General features: G+C 43.2%; 1 protein-coding gene across 1 annotated transcript in view; it reads right to left on the reverse strand.

The window, feature by feature from the left end:
• tmx4 (thioredoxin-related transmembrane protein 4) overlaps positions 1–20,619 on the reverse strand; it is a 94,357-nt gene that overhangs the window by 22,209 nt on the left and 51,529 nt on the right. The window contains exons 3-4 of the mRNA XM_039738130.1: positions 13,656–13,701; positions 5,025–5,153 (exon numbers count right to left, since the gene is read on the reverse strand). Coding sequence (XP_039594064.1) covers positions 5,025–5,153; positions 13,656–13,701 — 175 coding nt within the window. The remainder of the gene's footprint in view (positions 1–5,024; positions 5,154–13,655; positions 13,702–20,619) is intronic.

Below are 20,619 nucleotides of genomic sequence, written 5' to 3' on the forward strand. Positions count from 1 at the left end.
TTGGGATTTTGATGGCTCTAAAATTTAAACATTTTCCCCGAGTACCGCTCGGAGTCTTTCTTGTCTTCCAGTCTGTATTTGTTCTTGCTGAGGCTGCCTGTGCGGCCATTATTATAATAATACGGTATAAAGAATGTGAATTCAAATACTTTGTAATGTTTCCATCCATCCATCCTCCAACCCGCTATATCCTAACTGCAGGGTTACGGGGGTCTGCTGGAGCTAATCTCAGCCAACACAGGGTGCAAGGCAGGAAACAAACCCCGGGCAGGGTGCCAGCCCACCACAGGGCACGCACGCACACACACACACCCACACCAAGCACACACTAGGGGCAATTTAGAATTGCCAATGCACCTAACGTGCATGTCTTTGGACTGTGGGAGGAAACCTGGAGTACCCGGAGGAAACCCACGCGTACAAGGGGAGAACATGTAAACTCCACGCAGGGAGGACCCGGGAAGCGAGTGCAGTACCCACTGTGCCACCGTGCCGCCCCATTGGAATGTAATCTGAATGTTATTTTTTGCCTAATTCAGCAGACCTACTGCTCTCTTCACTTAAACCATTTATTCGATTGTTCATTCATTCAATTCAAGGCTGTGATGGGGCAAACTCTACCCTGGAGGCATTGGGCATAAAGCAGAAACTCTTCCTGGATGGGGTGTTCAGTTTCCATATTCTAAGGTGAATTCTACAGTTTTCATGCATTAATGAATCTCCTTTCTCTTAAAGCATTTAAAAAAATAAAGGAAATGAAAGTGAAGGGAAAATGCATTATGATCCCCAAAACACACACATTTGTCTTCTTGTACAATTTTATTTTATTTTTGATCTCTCCCTGGATTTAACATAAATTAAATACGTTATTTTTAAGATCGTACTTCTTCCTTGAGTAATAAAGCTTTTTCTTTTTAACAATAAAAGAGAAAACAGTGCCACGCATAGACGCAATTTAAATATATTTAAACAAATCAAACTGCCACCCATTCCTCATTTCATACACATGAAGGACAGTCTTTTTTTTTTTTTTTCCATTTATATACGGCTTACAAACATTTTCAGACTGAAAAGAAAATGAATAATCTGCACATAAATCTATAAAGCAGAAAATTGAAAATGTCAGCAAGTGTCCGATAAATACGCCACACAAAATCCCATTAATGTCAGGCATTTGAGAAACACATTTTTGTTCTTATGTGTGCTCTTGAGAACATGTCACGTTTAAGCGCTCTCTTCTGTTTCTGAGGGAGGTTGTCATTTTACTTTTGAATGCCTTGTATTTTTGGTTATTCAGTTAGTAAAAGGGGTGCAACAAAATCGAGTAGAAACTGGAGACACCTGTGGAGTCAAAGCTGAGAGGTGGCAGCAGGCAAAGTACTCAGTCCTTCCATCGTAAAGCCAACACTTCGGGTGGCTTTGGGAAATAAGGGAGCATTGGCTCTTCAGGCACTGGGGGCTCATGGGCCCGGGGGTTTTATAAAAAAGCTCTGACCTCACAAGGATACCCTGCAGATGATATCCTTAGAATTCCTCCCAGGTTTGTTTGACTAGAAGCCATTTTCTTCTCCTTTAGTTTCACTGTTGTTTTGATTACCATTGTCACATTGAGTGCCATTCACTGATGACTGACACCACTGGCTTTGCTGTTTAGTTTGCCAATTGTAATGATGGTACATTGTCTCTCCGTGCCAGTGTGTGAGTGCAGCATGGCATTCATTTTAAGTAAGGGTGAGCTACGTGTTAGGTCAATGTCACGTAACGCAAATTTTCCAGCGATCTTCATTCGCAAACCTCATTAACATAAACTTGAGTGAGTCGGGGACAGCTGAGGTGCCACCTGTGATATGCTGTGTGGTGACCAGGCATCTCCACAGAGATTGGTCGCATGGTGGATAGCTGAAAAACACAGGGTACAGTCTCACGAACCACTGATACCAACTCAGGTCCCAGACCGCCCATGGCAAAAGGTCAGTATGGATCTTTTTGAATGGTCCAAGAGACAATACCTTCTCTTAATAGACTTTTTCTCAAGATATATTGAGGTAGTTGAGCTTAAGTGCACTTCGACTGAAGTCACCGTTAAAGCTATCAAGGAGATCTTTGCAAGACATGGAACCGCAGAGACTGTTGTTTCTGATAACGGGCCACAGTTTTCTTCAGAGCTATTCAAAATGTTTGCAGAGGAGTATCAGTTCACACATGTCACCAGCAGCCCACGTTATCCCCAAGCCAACGGGGAGGCCGAACGTGCAGTGCGGACTATAAAGGACTTGTGGAAGAAGGATCCTGATCATAGCAAAGCTTCAGCTTCTTTCACTAGCTGAGGAAAAGTCGAACGGCTCTGGGGGAGTTATTTGCACAGTTGTCGCCATCCTGGTTGGTAAATCCCTGTTCCTCTCGCGTTCAGGATCCAAACTTCCTGCTGCGTCTCTGAAGAGGGACGGCATCAGCAGGCAAAATATTACAACAGGAGACACAGGTCTAGACCTCTGTCACAACTCACACCTGGACAGAAGGTTTGGATCACTACAGAAGGAACTAGTGGTGCAGTTGTCAGGTCTGCCAGTCCTCCCAGATCATATGTGGTAGAAACAGATAGGGGTACTTTGAGGTGAAATAGAAGCCATCTTCGACCAGACCTAGTAATAGTTTCTGTGGGTCGAAGATGGCTTCTATTTCACCTCAAAGTACCCCTATCTGTTTCTACCACATATGATCTGGGAGGACTGGCAGACCTGACAACTGCACCACTAGTTCCTTCTGTAGTTATGCACTTGTGTAGTCTGACGTGCCCAGCGACTCAAACCAACTAGTCTGCAGTTCACCTCAACAATAAATCTTAAGTTGAAGGGACAATGTGGTGGAATAAGTAACCAAGTAGTGCAGCCAGGTGTAGGACTTTAGGGACCTTCAAATCTCGACCTGATGTTACTTTGGAGAAATTCGGTGGAAAGAATTGGCCTGCTTGGATGAGCCATAGGGCCTGTTCTCGTCAGATTTCTTTTTAAATGTTCCATGTGGATCAGGCCACATAATCCACAGATGCTTAGTAAATCGATTAGTCTCTCATTTTACTATGTCACAAACATATGCGCATGGGAGGCAGTCTAAGGGCTTAGGTGAGAGTAAGACACACAGTCGGGGATTGATGAATTGCACTCTTCCACAGACCACCAGAAGGAAAGCCTGCCTAGAACTCCTCCCACTTCTGGCTCCAGACCACACCCTCCGACAGACCTCATTTCGGGGTGAGAATAGGGATCACCGGGAGCCCGGGATTCTCGGACATTGAAACTGCTGTAATTCCTGGGAAATCAGGAATGGCCAAGCTCGCATTTATAGCGTGTAAAAGTGTAGAAATCGATCAAGAAATAACAGAGAGTTATACTTGAAAATAATTAAGTGGCACGGTTTTTTGGCCCCCAGTGTAGTGTGTTGCCGTTTAATTCAGTCAACAACAGACCAGCAGCAGTCAGTCTCCCGGCTCCCACTAGGACTGAGCACAGTGGACTGGGAGGAGTCTGCACTCTGCAGCTCACGAATGCCAGGACGGGGCAGACTTCATTGACGTCTGTCAGACAACAGCTTTGAACAGCAACTTGAAATTGCAATGCCTTAGTCTGTTGCATCCGCATTATAGGTGCAAAGACACTTGCCATCACAGAATGATGACAAGAAACTGGATGGTTCAGTAAAAGCTAAAATGGCGGTGTTTCAGAGCAACGGCAAGCGCGGGCGTTGTTTAGAACAAGTGTATCAGTATCTGATGGCTGTGCTGCCTTTCTCAGCAGCTGGCATACTCTGCATGAAGGTGCGCTCTCGCCTGGACGACCGCACACTGGACACATTGTGCTTTCTACACTCTTATGACCGCAACTAACTAGATACATGTACTTATATGACAGCATGAACTGCTTGTAGAGCAGGATAGTCCTTTATTGGTGTCAACATATTGCAGTAGTTTTATTAAAAATAAGTGTCGGTCGTTCTAAAACCGTTCACATGTGAGATGCCCGTGCACTGTGTCATCCCTGGGGGCCCGGGATTCCTGGGAGTGACATGCAGGATTCCCAAATTCCCGGGAATGGATAAACCCGTCTGGGAATGGATTCCCTCGTTGAGAACCCACTACTTCCTGCTCGGCACCCATAAATCCCGAGCAGGCTTTTTTTATGATTCAGTGTAACATACGTTTAGTATGTCACTGTCCTCTGTCCAAACATATTTTATAAATCTACTTTTCTTTCTACTAACATGCACAGTTGACACAGAGCCAGATTTAGCACAGGGGCTCACCATATATGAACTGCTAGGCAAGCATTTTAAGACAAGTTAGGGACAACTGCGAAATGGCAGTCACACTGAGGGCCATTGTATACTATTTCTGTGTGTCAATTGTATCCTCTCTTTGCCTTGTTTGGAATGGCATGATTCACCTAAGTGGGGGCCTGCACATGAAGAAAGAGTATAAAGCCTTGGAACATTACCCGGCACACCTTTGAACCCGACGGACGGATGGGAGATTACATCATCTGATCCTGAAAATCCTTCCAGTGCAGCGACAAAAATGGCAGACTCTATACATCGGGCCCTCAACTCCCGAAGGTTCTTGCCATTGGCTTCCTTCTTCTGTCATGCAGAGTAAACCGTCATTAAAGAAAGCTAAGTTATTTCTCCTATGTGACTTCTTACCGCCGTATCACTAAAGGAGGGGTATCGCCGTTTAATTTCATATCTTTATAGATTTGGATTATTTAACAGGCCGCAATTACAAAAGAACTCATTCCAATAAGGGAGCTAACGCCCCCTGCTGGATACACTCAGTTGTTTATGAATACTCTTTGTGCAAACCTTGTAATATATGGGGTGGATCCCCCCAAACCTTTATCGTGTTTCTGTCCTTCTTTTACAACTAACAATTTACACAATAACTACGGCAGTATGAAATAAATCCTGCAAAGCTTTGAACTTATCATACTCCGTTTCCAAGCCTTTACTGAGGAATATCAAAAGTGACTTACGGAATTGAAGAAGGGGACTTCCACCTGGGTAAAGGGTCTACAGCTTCCCACTTCCTCTCTGAAATGTAACTCTGGAGGTCCTCGACACTCCTGGATGCCAGATATCTTCGAAATGATCCATCTTTTGCACTAAACAAAACAAAAACAAGGAATTTAATGGACACAAGGTTGCTTAAGGATGACTGGCCAACCACAGAGTACTGAGTGTTAGTTGGTACAGTAATATGAGGCGGATGCTTTACCAAGGTAGACATTGTGAGAGACGGCCAGCAGTTCATCCTGGCCAACACATCCAGGCTGCAAGGTGGAATCTTCCCTGCAGCTTAGAGGTGCCCCGGATTCCCGCAGGACACCATGGGAGATGGAGTTCGGCTTCACAGCCCTGCTGGGTGCCGTGGGTGCCGCCGTGTGACGCTGCAGGGAGACAGGGGGATTTTTATTTTCCCTATAGCTTGGAAGTACTCCCAAGTCACGGGGACGGAAGAACAGAAGTACTTCTGGGCTGAAGAAAAATATGAATCTTCAACTGACCCGGAAATGCTAGTGAATCACATGGACCGAAGGACAAGAGCACTTCCGGGTCATGGACTATTTAAAGGACTGTGGGAAACCCAGCAAGCTGAGCCGGAGTTGGGTGGTAGAGTGACGGAGCTGCTGGGAGGAGAGGAGGATCATTATTGTTATTATTGATTGATTTATTGTTTATGGTGGTGATTGTGGTGTCTATTGTGGCACAATATCAGAAAGGAGAAATTAAAATTATTTCTGATACTTTTACCTGGCATCTGGATGTTTGTCTCTGGGGTTTAGAGGAGCGACAGTGCCCTCTAGTGTCACAACATGTTTACTGCTACTTGGAAGGGCAACATGGATGTCAAATCTCTCGTGTAGTTTGCAATTATTTCCAACTAGCCGTCCCCCGCGGCTCTGCTCGTGTAGTAGTGAAACAGGGAAAACATTAAAAATCAATAAATGAAAAGGTATCGCTAGCTAAGTGGAGGCAAGTTACTCTCCAAAACGCAGCAGTAGACCGACTCCCCACTCCTGACGTCACGCTTCCCCCTCCACTCAGCACACAGCCTCTGTCTTGGATTAGCGCGGATATATAGCTCCTGCAAGCGAACTTCCACTCTTAGTGCGGTGAGAGAAGTTGCAAAGATCAACTGGAATATTCAAGCAAATATCTAAATCTGTTAAGTAGCTCTCTCATTCGCTAGCTAAGCGGATGTAAGGTACTCTCTGAGACTGGCACACGAGTGAGGAGGGCCCCACCCAACTCCCCTCAGCCCGCTGTGTGTCTCTCAGATTCGCGCAAATAAATGGGTACCAAAAGTAAACTATGATGTATAGGGCGACAAGAGTGGTCACAAAATCAACTGGAATGTTCCAGCATCCATCCATCCATCCATCCATCCATTATCCAACCACAGGGTCACGGGGGTCTGCTGGAGCCAATCCCAGCCAACACAGGGTGCAAGGCAGGAAACAAACCCTGGGCAGGGCGCCAGCCCACCACAGGGCACACGCACCAAGCACACACTAGGGACAATTTAGGATCACCAGTTCACCTAACCTGCATGTCTTTGGACTGCGGGAGGAAACCCACGCAGACACGGGGAGAACATGCAAACTCCACGCAGGGAGGACCCGCGAAGTGAACCCGGGTCTCCTAACTGCAAGGTAGCAGCGCTACCCACCGTGCCGCCCTAATGTTCAAGCAAATTCAAGAAAAAAAAACACTGATCTAAATCTGTTAAGTAGTTCTCTCGTGAAAAGCAGACAGACAGACACAGAAATGTTGGATTTTATATACCATGTATACTCGCGGATAATTCGGGACTTGATTCTACCGTATAATTTCTGGTATTTTATAATGTCAGTCGTAGAAGTCGAATGCGGAAAAATCACACTATTGGTCCAAGAGATTACGATATGCTAATGCCCACCTGAGCGAGTAACTGCAGAGCACACAGCCTTTGTTTTCTATGTATTGTGCCTACGTGACCACACAGTGATACCCAAACTATTCCGAAGCGACGTTTGCACTGATTTGGTTTTTTTGTGTCTCACACCCTCCCTTATACACCTTTATTGTAAGAATATCCCTTACCTAAGATGAAGCGTTCAATCAGAAGAAAATATGAAGCTGGTTTTAAATTAAATGTTGTTGAAGTAGCAAAAGAAATTGGTAACTGCGCTGCTGCAACACAATTCGATGAGTCTGACAAACTAGTGTGAGACTGGAGGAGGCAAGAAGATGTAAATAAAATATAAATTGTCGCATTTTTAAACGAGCATATAAGTCAGGGTCTGATTTTATGATCGATTTTTCGGGTTTCAAGACCTGACTTATACATGAGTATATACGGTATGTACAGAGATATCTAGGATATAAGGTAAATAGATTGGTTGAAAAATGAATTGACATTATGCAACTTTTGCATCAACTGTATAATTTTTTTTTTTCATTTCATTTTTCCCAGTTAATTCTGATGTTCATCAGCGGTGTGTTCTGCTCCTACTCTGGTCAATGCTTGTATGGACTGGGTGTTGGGCAGGGTCATGGGGTCCAGTGGCCGTGGGGCGTCTGTTGGTGAAGAAAGGCTCAGGGATCTTGACTTTGCTGACGATGCTGTGATGTTAACGGAGTCAATGGAGGCTCTGATCGGGGTGCTCGAGAGATTGAGTGAGGGGTCCAAGTGTCTGGGCTTGCGAGTGTCCTGATAAAAACTAAGATGGAGGCCTTTAATGACCTCTTGGGCACGGCCATCAGCAGCGTGTCTGTCTGCGGAGAGAGTGTCGACCTCGTCATTGAGAGGTTTACTTACCTCGACAGTGACATTCATGTGACTCTGGTGACTCTTCCTATGAAGTCAGTAGACAGATTGGGAGAGCATGGGGGGTCATGAGGTCACCATAAAGGGGTCTGTGACGCTCTCGATATCTGCAAAAGGACAAAGGTCCAAGTCTTTAGAGTCCTGGTATTCCTGTTTTGCTATATGGTTGCAAGAAATGGACGCTATCTAAAGACCTGAGACGAAGACTGGACTCCTTTGGTACTGTGTCTCTCCAGAAAATCCTTGGGTACCATTGGTTTGACTTTGTGTTGCTCATGTAGTCCCGAATGAGGCACATGACCTGCATTGTGAGGGAGCGTCAGTTGTGGCACTACGGCCATGTGGCTTGTTTCCCCGAGGGTGATCCAGGCCAAGGGGTCGCCAACGTAACACCTGGCTGCGACAGATAGAGAGTCATTTCCGGAGGGTGCGATTGGACCGCGTGTCTGCCTGGGGGGTTGCAAACTGGGAACCTGAGTTGTTTCGTCGTGTAGTGGGTGCGGCAACACGCTGTACCAGTGTAGGCTCCCCCACTTGACTTGACTTGACTTGTATAATTAAGTACTTGAAACCTTAATATTTTTCAATGAGAAAAATTAGCCTTCAAATTTGAATGTGCATTTACTCACATTGCAAACCCAGAAAATGAAGAAGGTCCAGTTTTGGAACAGGCCTGGTGAGCAAGCATACATACATACCATCTGTTATGAACATTTTGTGGAAGGGCTCTCCTCAAAAGTGGACACTACAGAGCAAAAAACCAGGAGATCAAATAACCGAGAAGAGAAGGAGGCAAAATCACGGCCATAAATACCAGAAGGTACAACCTGTTAAAAGTTCATCAAAATCCTTGTAATCCTTGGGTTCCTAAACCCCTAAATAGATGTATTCTTTAATAAAATCATTTCTGGGGAACACACAAAAAATGAATTCATATTGCTGATCACAACAGGCACCTCCTAGTCCCTATTTGCTCAGACTGACTAAACTAAAAAGGCTCAGCTCCTGGAGTGCGATCTCATAGCTCACACCTCTCAGTTCTCTTCACTGGACTCTCTCTAGTGCTGCTATGTCTTTTCTGTAATATGGAGACCAAAAGTGCACACAGGGCTCCAGAGAATGTCTCACAAGTGCCTTATATAGTTTAAGTATAACTTCCATTGACTTGTAGTCCACACATCGGGCTATGAAGACTCTATATGTGATCCATGATGACTTCAGTGCATTCAATTGGGCACTTCAGCAATATGTCAGCTTGGGGCAGGCTGTAAGAATTGTAGCTCTATAACTGAGATACACTACGCTAATGAATAGGGAAAGTCTTCTGTCCAGCAAATCCAGAAATAAAACAACTAACAGAACAAAGCAAAGGTGAATGGGGACCCCCTGCTAGCTGACTTGGTTAGCTGCTCCTAAAATATGCGCATATGACACTGAAGTTGCTCCTCTGTTTTTTCCACTATGTGGATCCCTGGCTGAGACATGAGAGTAAACATCCTGGCCAATAATTCACACCAGATACACCAAAATCCCTTTCCAAGTGGAGTGTATTGGGAAACAGAATCCCATTCTCTACATTGTGCAATAGCGGCTTGTGACCAAAAGGGGGCGCCCCGGAGCCCCAGACTCCAGACACAAGTACACAAGCACAGTCCAGGGTGCAGATGAAGTGTATTTTATTTCACTAAATACCTTTCACAGGGTTCTTCCTCCAACACCAGTAATCACAAGCACAATCCAATACAATATTTTCTCCACTGTTGTGCAGGAAAACCCTGTCCTCTACCTCCCAACTCCTGCTCCCCAGGTAATGCTGGACCTTCTAGCAGTTCCAGTGCCACAGCAGTGAATGACGGAAGCTGCCCATAACGGGGAGGTCCTCACCCAATTGTACCCCCTGGCAGAACCCAAGGAGCCCAACAGGGTTGCCCTTCTGTACTAAAAATTCCAGTCAACCCTGTGGGTGCCCAAACCGGAACCCAGTTAAAGGAGCTTTGCCATCTCTCGTTCTGGGGCACAAATTGCCATTCATTAATTGTTCCTTCCGATTTGGATGAAAACATAGGATCTTCTAAGCCAGGTTGTGCCTCCATTCACTCGCTCCTTCCATTAAGGCCTCCCAGCTGGGTGGGGAGTTTTCCTTGAACCCAGTTGGTATGCCAGTCCACCCTCTCCTGCAAATACAGACTCGACTCGTTTATTATGTCCTTTATCTCAACTCTCAAGACAGATATTGTAGCCGAATGCCCCACAGTATTTCATTTCTTATGCTTTCTATAGTCTCTAGTAGACAAGTCAAGGTGATCCTTGACACAATGTGTGATGGGAAATTGAAAAGTTAATGCTTCATGTAATCTTTGAACGGCATGGCTTACACGTTTCCAGCTGTAAATACTGTAATTGAAAAGAAAATGTGTTTTGAGGACGAGAGGTGTTTGCCAGAAAGCCATTTGTGCAAACAGGCGATGTGTTTTATATAGGAAGCTTGCAACATATACAGTGGATCCATAAAGTATTCACTTTTCTTTATTTTGCTAAAATCGCTTAGGTTCATTTTCTTATTCCCAACGTTAGCCAACGCTCAATACCCCAGAATGACAAAGTGAAAACGTGATTTTAGACACTTTTGCAAATGTATTGTAAATAAAAAAAACCTGAAATCTAACATTGACACAAATATGCAGATCCTTTATCATGTCACTTGTCACACATGCGTGCCATCCTAGCTCCGATAAGGTAAGCACTACCACCCTGGGACGAGAGGGGGTGCTGTCACTGACAGGGTCTGCTCCATTGCCTCAGTCCAGATCAAAGTGTGAGGAGGTTGCCTAGCACTCCCGATGCTCCACCCACACTTGCCACGCCCCTTCCAGTCAAAAACAGACGCAAACTGAAGAATGGTGTCAAAGTAGGACCGAGCATCGCCGATGACAGACGTCCTGATGAAGCCGTTGTTTTCGCATTGCAAGGAGCAAACGTAGAAGGACCCTTCTTGTTGTGCCCGCCGCACTGTTTTGATTTGTTTCATGAACTTATTAAAGGGGTGACCAGGTGGGTGCCCCAACATTCCTTTTTTTTTTTGCAGTGGGTGTCTGTCTTGGTCATACACTTTAACCCTTAAACTGCCACATCCGGCTATATTCGGTTCCCAATGCAATTTGCCAGCACGCTGGAGCCGAGTATATTCTGCTACGTACATTCGTTGAACGACGCAACTGGCTAGTGTCGGTTCCTAGTAAAATTTGCCAGCACGCCAGAGCCGATCAGTCCGTGCTGTACAATCGTTGAGCAGCCAGCTCATGACCACTGCCATGCCAGCGAATCAGCGTAACTGTCCCTGGGATTGAGCCGCTGCACTAGACTAGCCTGCCAGCATTAGCGTTGGCCTCTGTGTGCTGGCGTGCAGCCCGTTCAAACACAGTTGGTTCGGTGATTTACTGAATTTCATCAATGGCGTCAGTTGCACCTTCTACATATCATAATAGATTGTTGCAGTAGTTTTTATTATAGTTTTTACAGTTCATTGGCAGTGTGTAAAATGATCAGGGTTGCAGTAATTGTGATGCTCTTTGCATGAAAAAAATACGAGTTCCATTAAAACTTCACTTTTTCTTGGTGAATTGTGACGTTTGATAAAAAAATGCAGCAAAAAAGTATTTGGAGTCCAGGGGTGCATTAACCACCCCCCAAGTATGTGTCGGTTTAAGGGTTAAAATTGGCTCAAGTGTGTCCCACTCCACTTACTCATCAATGAGATGTTTACAGGCCACCTGTCGTCAGTTACATTGAGAGGACTTATTTGGAAAGGCACATACATCTGCCTAGAGAGGGTCCCACAGTTGACAATGTGCATCAGAGGAAAAATCAAGCCATGAGGTCAAAGGAATTTCCCGCAGAGCTTACAGACTGGATTGGGCCGAGGTGCAAATCTGGAGAAGACATCAAAAAAAAATCACCGCAGCTCTGAAGGTTCCCAAAAGGAGAGCTGCCTTAATAGTTCAATGGAAGAAATTTAGTACAAACATGACTCTCCCAGCAGCATGGTGGTGCAGTGGGTAGTGCTGCTGCCTCGCAGTTAGGAGACCCGAGTTCACTTCCCAGGTCCTCCCTGCATGGAGTTTCCTCCGACAGTCCAAAGACATGCAGGTTTGGTGCATTGGCGATCCTAAATTGTCCCTAGTGTGTGCTTGGTGTGTGTGCGCCCTGCTAGATTTTCTCTGTGGTGGCGGCCTCCGCCATCACCAACCTACTCAAACCACCATGATGCCCCAGCATTGATGGACTAAAAGCCAGAAGTCCACGTGATCATCATCATCAAGTCCTTCCATGAAAACCATAAATACAAAGAGGACTGTTTCATTTATGTTAGGTAGATTGCCCAGAGGGGACTGGGCGGTCTCATGGTCTGGAATCCCTGCAGATTTTTTTTGTTTTTTTCTGTCCCCCCTGGCCATTGGACCTTACTCTTATTCTATGTTAATTAAAGTTGACTTGTTTTATTTTCTTACTGTGTCTCTTATTTTTCTATTCTTCATTATGTAAAGCACTTTGAGCTACATTCTTTTGTATGAAAATGTGCTATAGAAATAAATGTTGTTGTTGTTGTTATATAGCGCTACCATCACTATGTATATATATATATATATATATATATATATATATATATATATATATATATATATACACACACACTCTGTATTGACTAGCTGTACTGTCTGTCTACTGTGGTGGGTTGGTGCCCTGCCCGGGGTTTGTTTCTTGCCTTGAGCCCTGTCTTGGCTGGGAATGGCTTCAGCAGACCCCCCCGTGACCCTGTAGTCAGGATATAGTGGGTTGGATGATGGATTGATAACTCTCCCTAGCGTTAGAGATGGGAGAAACTTCTGGAAGGGTAACCATTACTAAATCTGGGCTTTATGACAGAGTGGCCCGACAGTAAAAGACAAATGGAAACCTGCTTGAATGTTTGCAAAAAGAGCATCTAAAGGGCTCTTGGATTCCGAGAAAGAAGGTTTTATGGTCTGATGAACCCACGATTAGTGTCATGTCTGGAGGGCACCACGCACCGGTCATCACCTGTGCAATACCATTCCAGTGGTGAAGCATGGTGGTGTCAGCATCAAGCTCTTGGGATGTTTGTCAGTGGCGGTGACTGAGAGAAAAAGACAGCATTGTGAGAAACCTGAATGGAGACATCCTTAATGAAACCCTGATCCAAAGTGCTCTGGACCTCAGAATGGGCTGGAGGGGTTCACCTTCCAACAGGATGATGACCCTAAGCACACACAGAGCAAAGAAAGCACACTTTGTTTAGGGTCAACATTAAGAATGTCCTTGAGTTACCCAACCAGAGTCTGGACTTGAACCCAAACAAACATCTCTGGAAAGACCTGAAAATAGCTGTCAGCAGACATTCTCCATCAAACCTGAAAGAGCCAGCAGAGATAAATGGCAGAAAATCCTCAAACCAGGCTGTGTGAAGCATGTTGGGGTCCAAACAAGAAGACCCCAAGCTGGAATCGCCGCTAAAGTTGCTTCATCTAAGTACTGTGTGAAGGGTCTGAATACTCGTGCCAGTGGGATATATTCTAGTTTTGTTTTGTTTTTTTATTATTTAATTAAATGTGCAAACATCATTAAAATCCTGTTGCTACTTTGTCATTCTGGAATACTGAGGAATGCTTGATTTGAGGAAAGAATGAATTTAAACGATTTTAGCAACAAAACAAAATGTGAAAAAAGTGAAGGGGCCTGAATACTTTCTGAATTCGCTCTGGCAATGGTAGGTACTTACTGAAATATTGTAGGCAGTGTTGTCACCATGAAACGTCCACTTAGACCTGAAAGGAAGATAAAAAAGCGAGAATTAAAAAAAATAAGAAAAAATCAATTAAAATTTAAACCATGGCGACTCTCAGCTTGCCTCCCATGCCTTTCCTGCTCCTTGTTCATCTCACATTCACATTTCTTCTTTCGATGGCATCACCAAAGCCAAACTGACCAATCAGATTGCTCTGAGGGACTGGACGCACACACATTGATATTAGTGCTTTATTATGTCATGGATTATTGCACGTCTGTTATTCTGTATTCCACTGAATTGCAAAGCGTTGTGTCTTTTATTTTCTCTGGGCTGTCCTTTTTATTAGTCCTTTACGTGAGAGACCATTTAAATTTAACATAAAATATAAGGAATAAAGGTCAGTAGGATGACCAGGACAGAATACATGTGTGTGAATGAGAGGGAGGTCAGTGGAATGGTGAGGATGAGGGGAGTAGAGTTGGCAAAGGTGGATGATTTTAAATACTTGAGATCAACAGTACAGAGTAATGGGGACTGTGGAAGAGAAGGTGAAAAAGAGAGTGCTGGCAGGATAGAGTGACTGGAGAAGAGTGTCAGGAGTGATTGGTGACAGACGGGTATCAGCAAGAGTGATAGGGAAGGTCTACAGGACGGTAGTGAGATCAGCTATGTTAAATGGGTTGGAGAGGGTGGCACAGGAGACAGAGCTGGAGGTGGCAGAGTTAAAGATGTTAAGATTAGCATTGGGTGTGACGAGGATGGACAGGATTAGAAATGAGGACATTAGAGGGTCACCTCAGGTTGGACGGTTGGGAGACAAAGTCAGAGAGACGAAATTGCGTTGGTTTGGACATGTGCAGAGGAGAGATGAGGGGTATACTGGGTGAAGGGTGCTAAGGATAGAGCAGCCAGGTAAGGGGAGAAGAGGAAGGCCTAAGAGAAAGTGGAGAAAGATGATCTGCTGCGTCAACCCCTAACGGGAGCAGCCAAAAGCAGAAGGTGAGATCTGGTCATGCTGGAGACTGTGATTAATTCTACAGTCTACGTGAACGCTTGAGCGGGTAATTTAAAGAAGAAATTGGATACCAAATTGAGCAAAGGGAACCACAGCTTTCTTAAGAGAATTCCTGTTAAAGATAAACAACAATTTTGAAATTGTTCCATTACTATTTAATTTAATAATGACCTTCTAAAATCCATCTTTACTTTAGAGAAGTATTATAAACTCTTATCTGTGTTGATTTTCATTCCGTTTTTCTCATATTGTGTATCTATTCAAACAATAAGGTTGTGAGCTATTCACTTCACGTTTTATTGTTATTTTGGTGATTTGTTACTACTCTTTTTTTCTATTGTTTAGGGGTACCTCTTCTACTGCCACCGGGTATCCCAGTAGGGGAGGCACATTGTAAGTCGTATCCACACTCACCAGTAACACAGTTCAGGTCATCACCATGACACAGACTGAATTATGTACTCATCAAAGGCAGGGCTGCATTAGTATGATTCAATATTCTGTAGTTCATTTATGTAGAAAAAGTATTGTGTAAGTGTGGTTTCAAAAAAAATAAATGCATTCTCCAGACAAAGCCTTGCACTTTCTTTGTGTTATAAAATGTAACGTATATACTCACGTATAAGTCGGGTCTTGAAACCTGAAAAATTGATTGTAAAATCAAGCCCGACTTATACGCCCGTTCAAAAATGCAACACTTACATTTTTTTTTTTACATGTTCTTGTCTCCTCCAATCTCGCATCAGTATTTCAGGAACACTGAATTTTGTTGCAGCAGCACAGTTCCCAATTTCTTTCACCACTTCAATGACTTTTAATTTAAAACCAGCTTCATATTTTCTTCTGATCGAATGCTCCATTGTAGATAAGGGATGCTCTTACGGTAAAGGTGTATGAGGGTGTGAGATACAAAAAACACTAAACAGTCCAAAAGTCGCTTTGGAATAGTTTGGGTATTAAATACCATGTGGTCACGTAGGCACAATACACAGAAAAAAAAGGCCCTGTGATTACTCTCTCAGGGGGGTGTTAGCGTTTCATAATCTCTTGGACCAATAGCGGGAGTTTTCCGCATTCGACATTACAAAATACCAGAAATTATACTATCAAATCAAACCCTGACTTATCCATGGGAGAACCTATCCGTGAGTATATACGGTACTTTTACTTTTGGTACTTGCGTACGTTTGAAAGCAGATACTTTTTTTTACTTTTACTCAAGAATTTTTTTAATGGAAATATATTTTACTTCGGTAAAAATAAAAATTTGACAAAGTACTTTGATTTTTACTCAAGTATCGTTTCTGAGTACTTTATATAACTCTGATAGTTGCTCTAAAACCAGATTGGTGTTTCATCGGCCACATTTTCATGGCTCATAATATATCATCACATTGGCATGCTAAAAGAAATGTGTGTGTGTGTGTCAAGTGTCACTTTGTGTTGCTCATGGAGTCCCGAATGAGGCACATTACCAGCATTGTGAGGGAACATCAGTTATGGCACTACGGCCATGTGGCTCGTAAAATCCTCATTGTTGGGGACCCAAGTGGCTGGATCAGGCCAAGGGGTCGCCCACGTAACATCTGGCCATGGCAGACAGAGGGTCATTTCCGGAGGGTGGGACTGGACTGCGTGTCTGCCTGGGGGGTTGCCAACCGGGAGTTGTTTTGTCGTGTAGTGGGTGCGGCAAAGCTTTGTACCAGTGCATGCTCCCCAACTTGACTTGACTTATACAAGACTCGATTAATCTGAGATTGGACCAAAAATAAAAATGTTTGCCGATTCAATTTGTTTGAATGCTCTTCTGTCTATTCTGACTATCAGCCTTGTTTGTAGACTTTGATTTTAGGATCACTTTATGACAGATCAATATTGACTTTTTGGTAATAAACGTTTCTCCCAGTCTTTCACATAAAATCTCGAAAGATCTGATCTCTGAGTACCAGAGCACACCAAAGCTCAAGAACAGCAGCGCCCATTGATAAACAAAGATGGCATGGCGTTATAAACACAATCATCTTTTAAACAGAGACATAAAAAAATGAAATGACATTAAGAATAAATCTGTCATTGCAGAAAAGCCCAAAATGAAGGTAAAGATCATGGATTTTAACGATTTTAGCACCAGACTGCAACATAAACAAGATGTTTAAAAAGTGAAGTGGACTGAATATTTTCTGAAAGAGCTGTAAATGCATTTCAGGAGATGGTGTGCCTCCACGCCATGCCTCAGTTAGTCAATCAATTTCATGGTTGATACAAATCCAAACTCATCATTTCAGGGCAATTTACCGAAGTGCCTATTGTTATTAAGTCTGAAGCACAGGCAGGTTAAATGACTTGTGCAGAGTCACAAATTGAGCAAGAACTTGGATTGAACCAGGGGCCGAGTGATTGGAAGGCTATCTGCATAATCTCTGTAAACTACTGAGCGTGGCAAAAATCGACAGATTGATCCAAATTTAGAAGAAGCAGTAGGTAAAAACTTGGGGATGTGAGAAAAAAATTAATAATAAATCAAAAGCAGCTTTAAAAGATGAGCCGAGAAGAGTCATTCTTCACACTATCCAAGTGTCCTGGGTGATGGACTGTCTGTCTGGTCGGCCGCAGTTTGTGAGACTCAAGGACTGTGTGAGCAACACTGGAGCAGCACAAGGAACGGGCCTGTCTGCTTTACTCTGCACTCTGAACACCTTAGACTAGAGATATAAGAGCAGGTCAGGTCACTTGCAGTAATTCTGAGATGATTCTGCAATTATGGGGTGTATGGATAAAGGGGGTGACACAGAGGAGAGCAGTCAGGGGGGAGAACTTTGAGAACTGTGTGCACCTTAACATCAGCAAAACCAAGGAGATGGTTATTGATTTTCACAGCACCAAAGAGCCTCTATGTCCAGTCACAATTTAGGGAGTTGATGAGGGGTGGTCCACTCCTACAGGTACTTGGGGGTCCACATCAATGACAGGTTGGACTGATCTTGGAATACAGTAAAACTAGAGAAGAAAGGGTAGAGCAGGCTTTTTGTTTTTTACTTAGGTGACTGCATTGCTTGAATGTGGACTGTGACATCCTTCCCATCTTCTACAATTCTGTGATGGCCAATGCAGTTTTCTATGCTGTGGTGTGCTGGGCTGGTAACATCACTTCAGGAGAAGCTCATTAAGAGGGCAACAACCTCACTTCCTGTCCCAGCTCTGATGACCTCACTTCCTCTTTTGACTTTTATATAAACTCAATTTTGTCATTTGATATCCAGTTCTGTATTGAGCTTGGTCTGAAAAACATTAATGTGCTTTAATTTTTCAAGAATTTTGAAGTATATGGGGTGACTACCCCAAAACCTTATTTGTTGTTCTTGCAATTTCTTCACATACAGACACACACATCTATTATATATATATATATATATATATATATATATATATATATATATATATATATATATATATATATATATTGTGATGGACGGCCAAAATGCCCCTGAAGTAGAAGGATGAGGTAAGGCAGCTTTTTTAGGGCACTGCCTGCCCCAAAACGCTAGATGGCGGTGACCCGGATTCCCACAGGGCATCCAGGGACTCAGAGTCAGGTTTCTCAGCCCTATTGGGTGCCGTCGGTGCCACCAGGGGGAGCTATTAAAGGACCTGGGGAGTCATACTTACCTTATAGCTTCCGGGCTGATTAAAGACTTAGGATTCTCCATCTGACCCGGAAGTGCTGGCAAGTCACATGGGAGGAAGAGTAGGAGCACTTTCGGGGGGTAAAAACTATATAAAGGACTGGTGGAGAACCAGCAAGAGAGCCGGAGTTGGGAGGTAGTTGACAGAGTTTGCTGGCAGGTGTGTAGGAGAAAATTGTATTGTTTTTCATTGGTTTATTTGTGTATGGTGGCTGTGGTGCTTAAAAGGCACTTTAAAGAAAGAAGAATAATTAAAAGAACTTCTTTGTGCTTTTACCCTATGTCTGAGTATGTCTGTTGGGTTCACGGGACAACAGCACCCTCTAGCGTTCTTACAATATATATATATATACTGTATATATCCTTGCTGAGGATGGTGCCATATTTTCCCGGAGTGCTCCACAGAGATGGAGTTCTCCACAGCCCTGTTGGGATCTGGGGTGGCCGCCAGGGGGTGCTGCATGGGTCCCTGAGCTGGTCTGGACTTCTCTTCAGCCCCGCTGGGTTCCGGGTGGACTATAAAAAGGGCAGGCAATCACCACTCAGAGCCAGAATTGGGAGGAAGAGGATGAGGTTGCTGAGGAGGAGTGGTGGAACTGAAACGGGAGTGTTGTTTGTGATTTATTTGAAGTGCTTGCTGGAACTAGGTATTGCCTGTGGGGTTCACGGGGAAGATAAGCTCCACAGGTGAGGAAAATGAAGTCTTTGCTTGGATGTTACACATGCCTCTGTATCAGTCTGTGCCGGATCGGGCCCTATATAGTGCTATTATCACTATATATATATATATATATATATATATATATATACACACACACACTCTCTATATTGACTAGCTATACTATCTGTCTATTGCAGTGGGCTGGCGCCCAGCCCGGGGTTTGTTCCTGCATTGCGCCCTGTGCTGGCTGGGATTGGCTCCAGCAGACGCCCGTGACCCTGTGTTAGGATATAGCGGGTTGGATAATAACTGACTGACTGACTATTTGTCTAAGATGGGTTGAAATCAAATTAATCAACACAGAACTCAGAGTTAAAGTTTGCAGTCCAACACCTGTGACTAAGAATGTATATTGTAATGTATGCAGTAATAAAATGCATTGCTTCTATCATTCCAATAAATGGCAAATCACAAACAATTGCAGTACTAAAATGCATTGCTACAATTGTTTGTGATGTGCCATCTGTTGGAATAAGAAATGGAATGCACATTTCTCTGTTATATGCCATTTGTTATGGGACTCTTAAAAGCAGTGTTAATGTTTTTGATGTGTAAAGCGCTAGAGCTTCATTTAATTAAATGATTATATACAAATAATACTTCTAATTAAAATTATTGGATTTTTAACATTATCAAGAACTCTTAAAAAGCACCTGGCTTTCATATGGTATGCAGCTGAAAATTAATAAAAAATGAATTTTTATTTGTATCTTGCCCTGTTTTATGAAGGTACTGTACATAATTAGGTCAAGATTGCTAAAATTCCAGTATGTAGATTTTTATTAAGAATCCATTATCAGATCTACTTTCGCTTAAAATAAGAAGCTGTCATTTCTAACTCACTTTCTGCATTTACTGAGTCAAGACAATTCATAATATTATTCCCCAAAAGAATTTTCAATTTAGATTAAACAGAACAAAAAATGTATATTTTAACAAGATCATTAGTCTAAGATGACTGGGCACCACTGATATTATTTCATTTCAGATACTTCAATACATAGTGAAATTAGAATCATGACTCACTTCATATACTTCTGCCATCTTTTTATAAAAAACACTTTTCTAATATTCATAATGTAATATTCTCAAGTCTATTATCTTACTCAACATTACTGTTCAATTAAATGAATGTGTCAAATCAATTGCAAACGCCATTGGGCCCCGCAACAGTCTAGTGAGGCTGGAGTAGGTGGGGAAGAGTGGCATAAAGTGTCTGCATTAACATCAAACATGATCTACGCATATGGGAAATATCTGAAAGGACTGATATTGTTGTGTTTATATTAAGAGATTTTCAAGTGAATAAGAAAAAACAAAACTTGAATTTTACTAGGTGGAAATATTTACTTAAATTCTATGTGTTTTATCATTGTGATCCTGAAATAGATAGATAGATAGACAGATAGATAGTGAAGTTGGCAGGATTAGATAGATAGATAGTAGCCGACAATGTGAAAAGAACTTTATATCAGCATTCATCTAAGAAATCTGATGATACAATAGTCTTTCTGATGGTTATCGGCCTTTTTCTAA

The sequence above is a fragment of the Polypterus senegalus genome, chromosome 16 (genome assembly GCF_016835505.1).
Source record: "Polypterus senegalus isolate Bchr_013 chromosome 16, ASM1683550v1, whole genome shotgun sequence".
NCBI lineage: Eukaryota > Metazoa > Chordata > Cladistia > Polypteriformes > Polypteridae > Polypterus > Polypterus senegalus.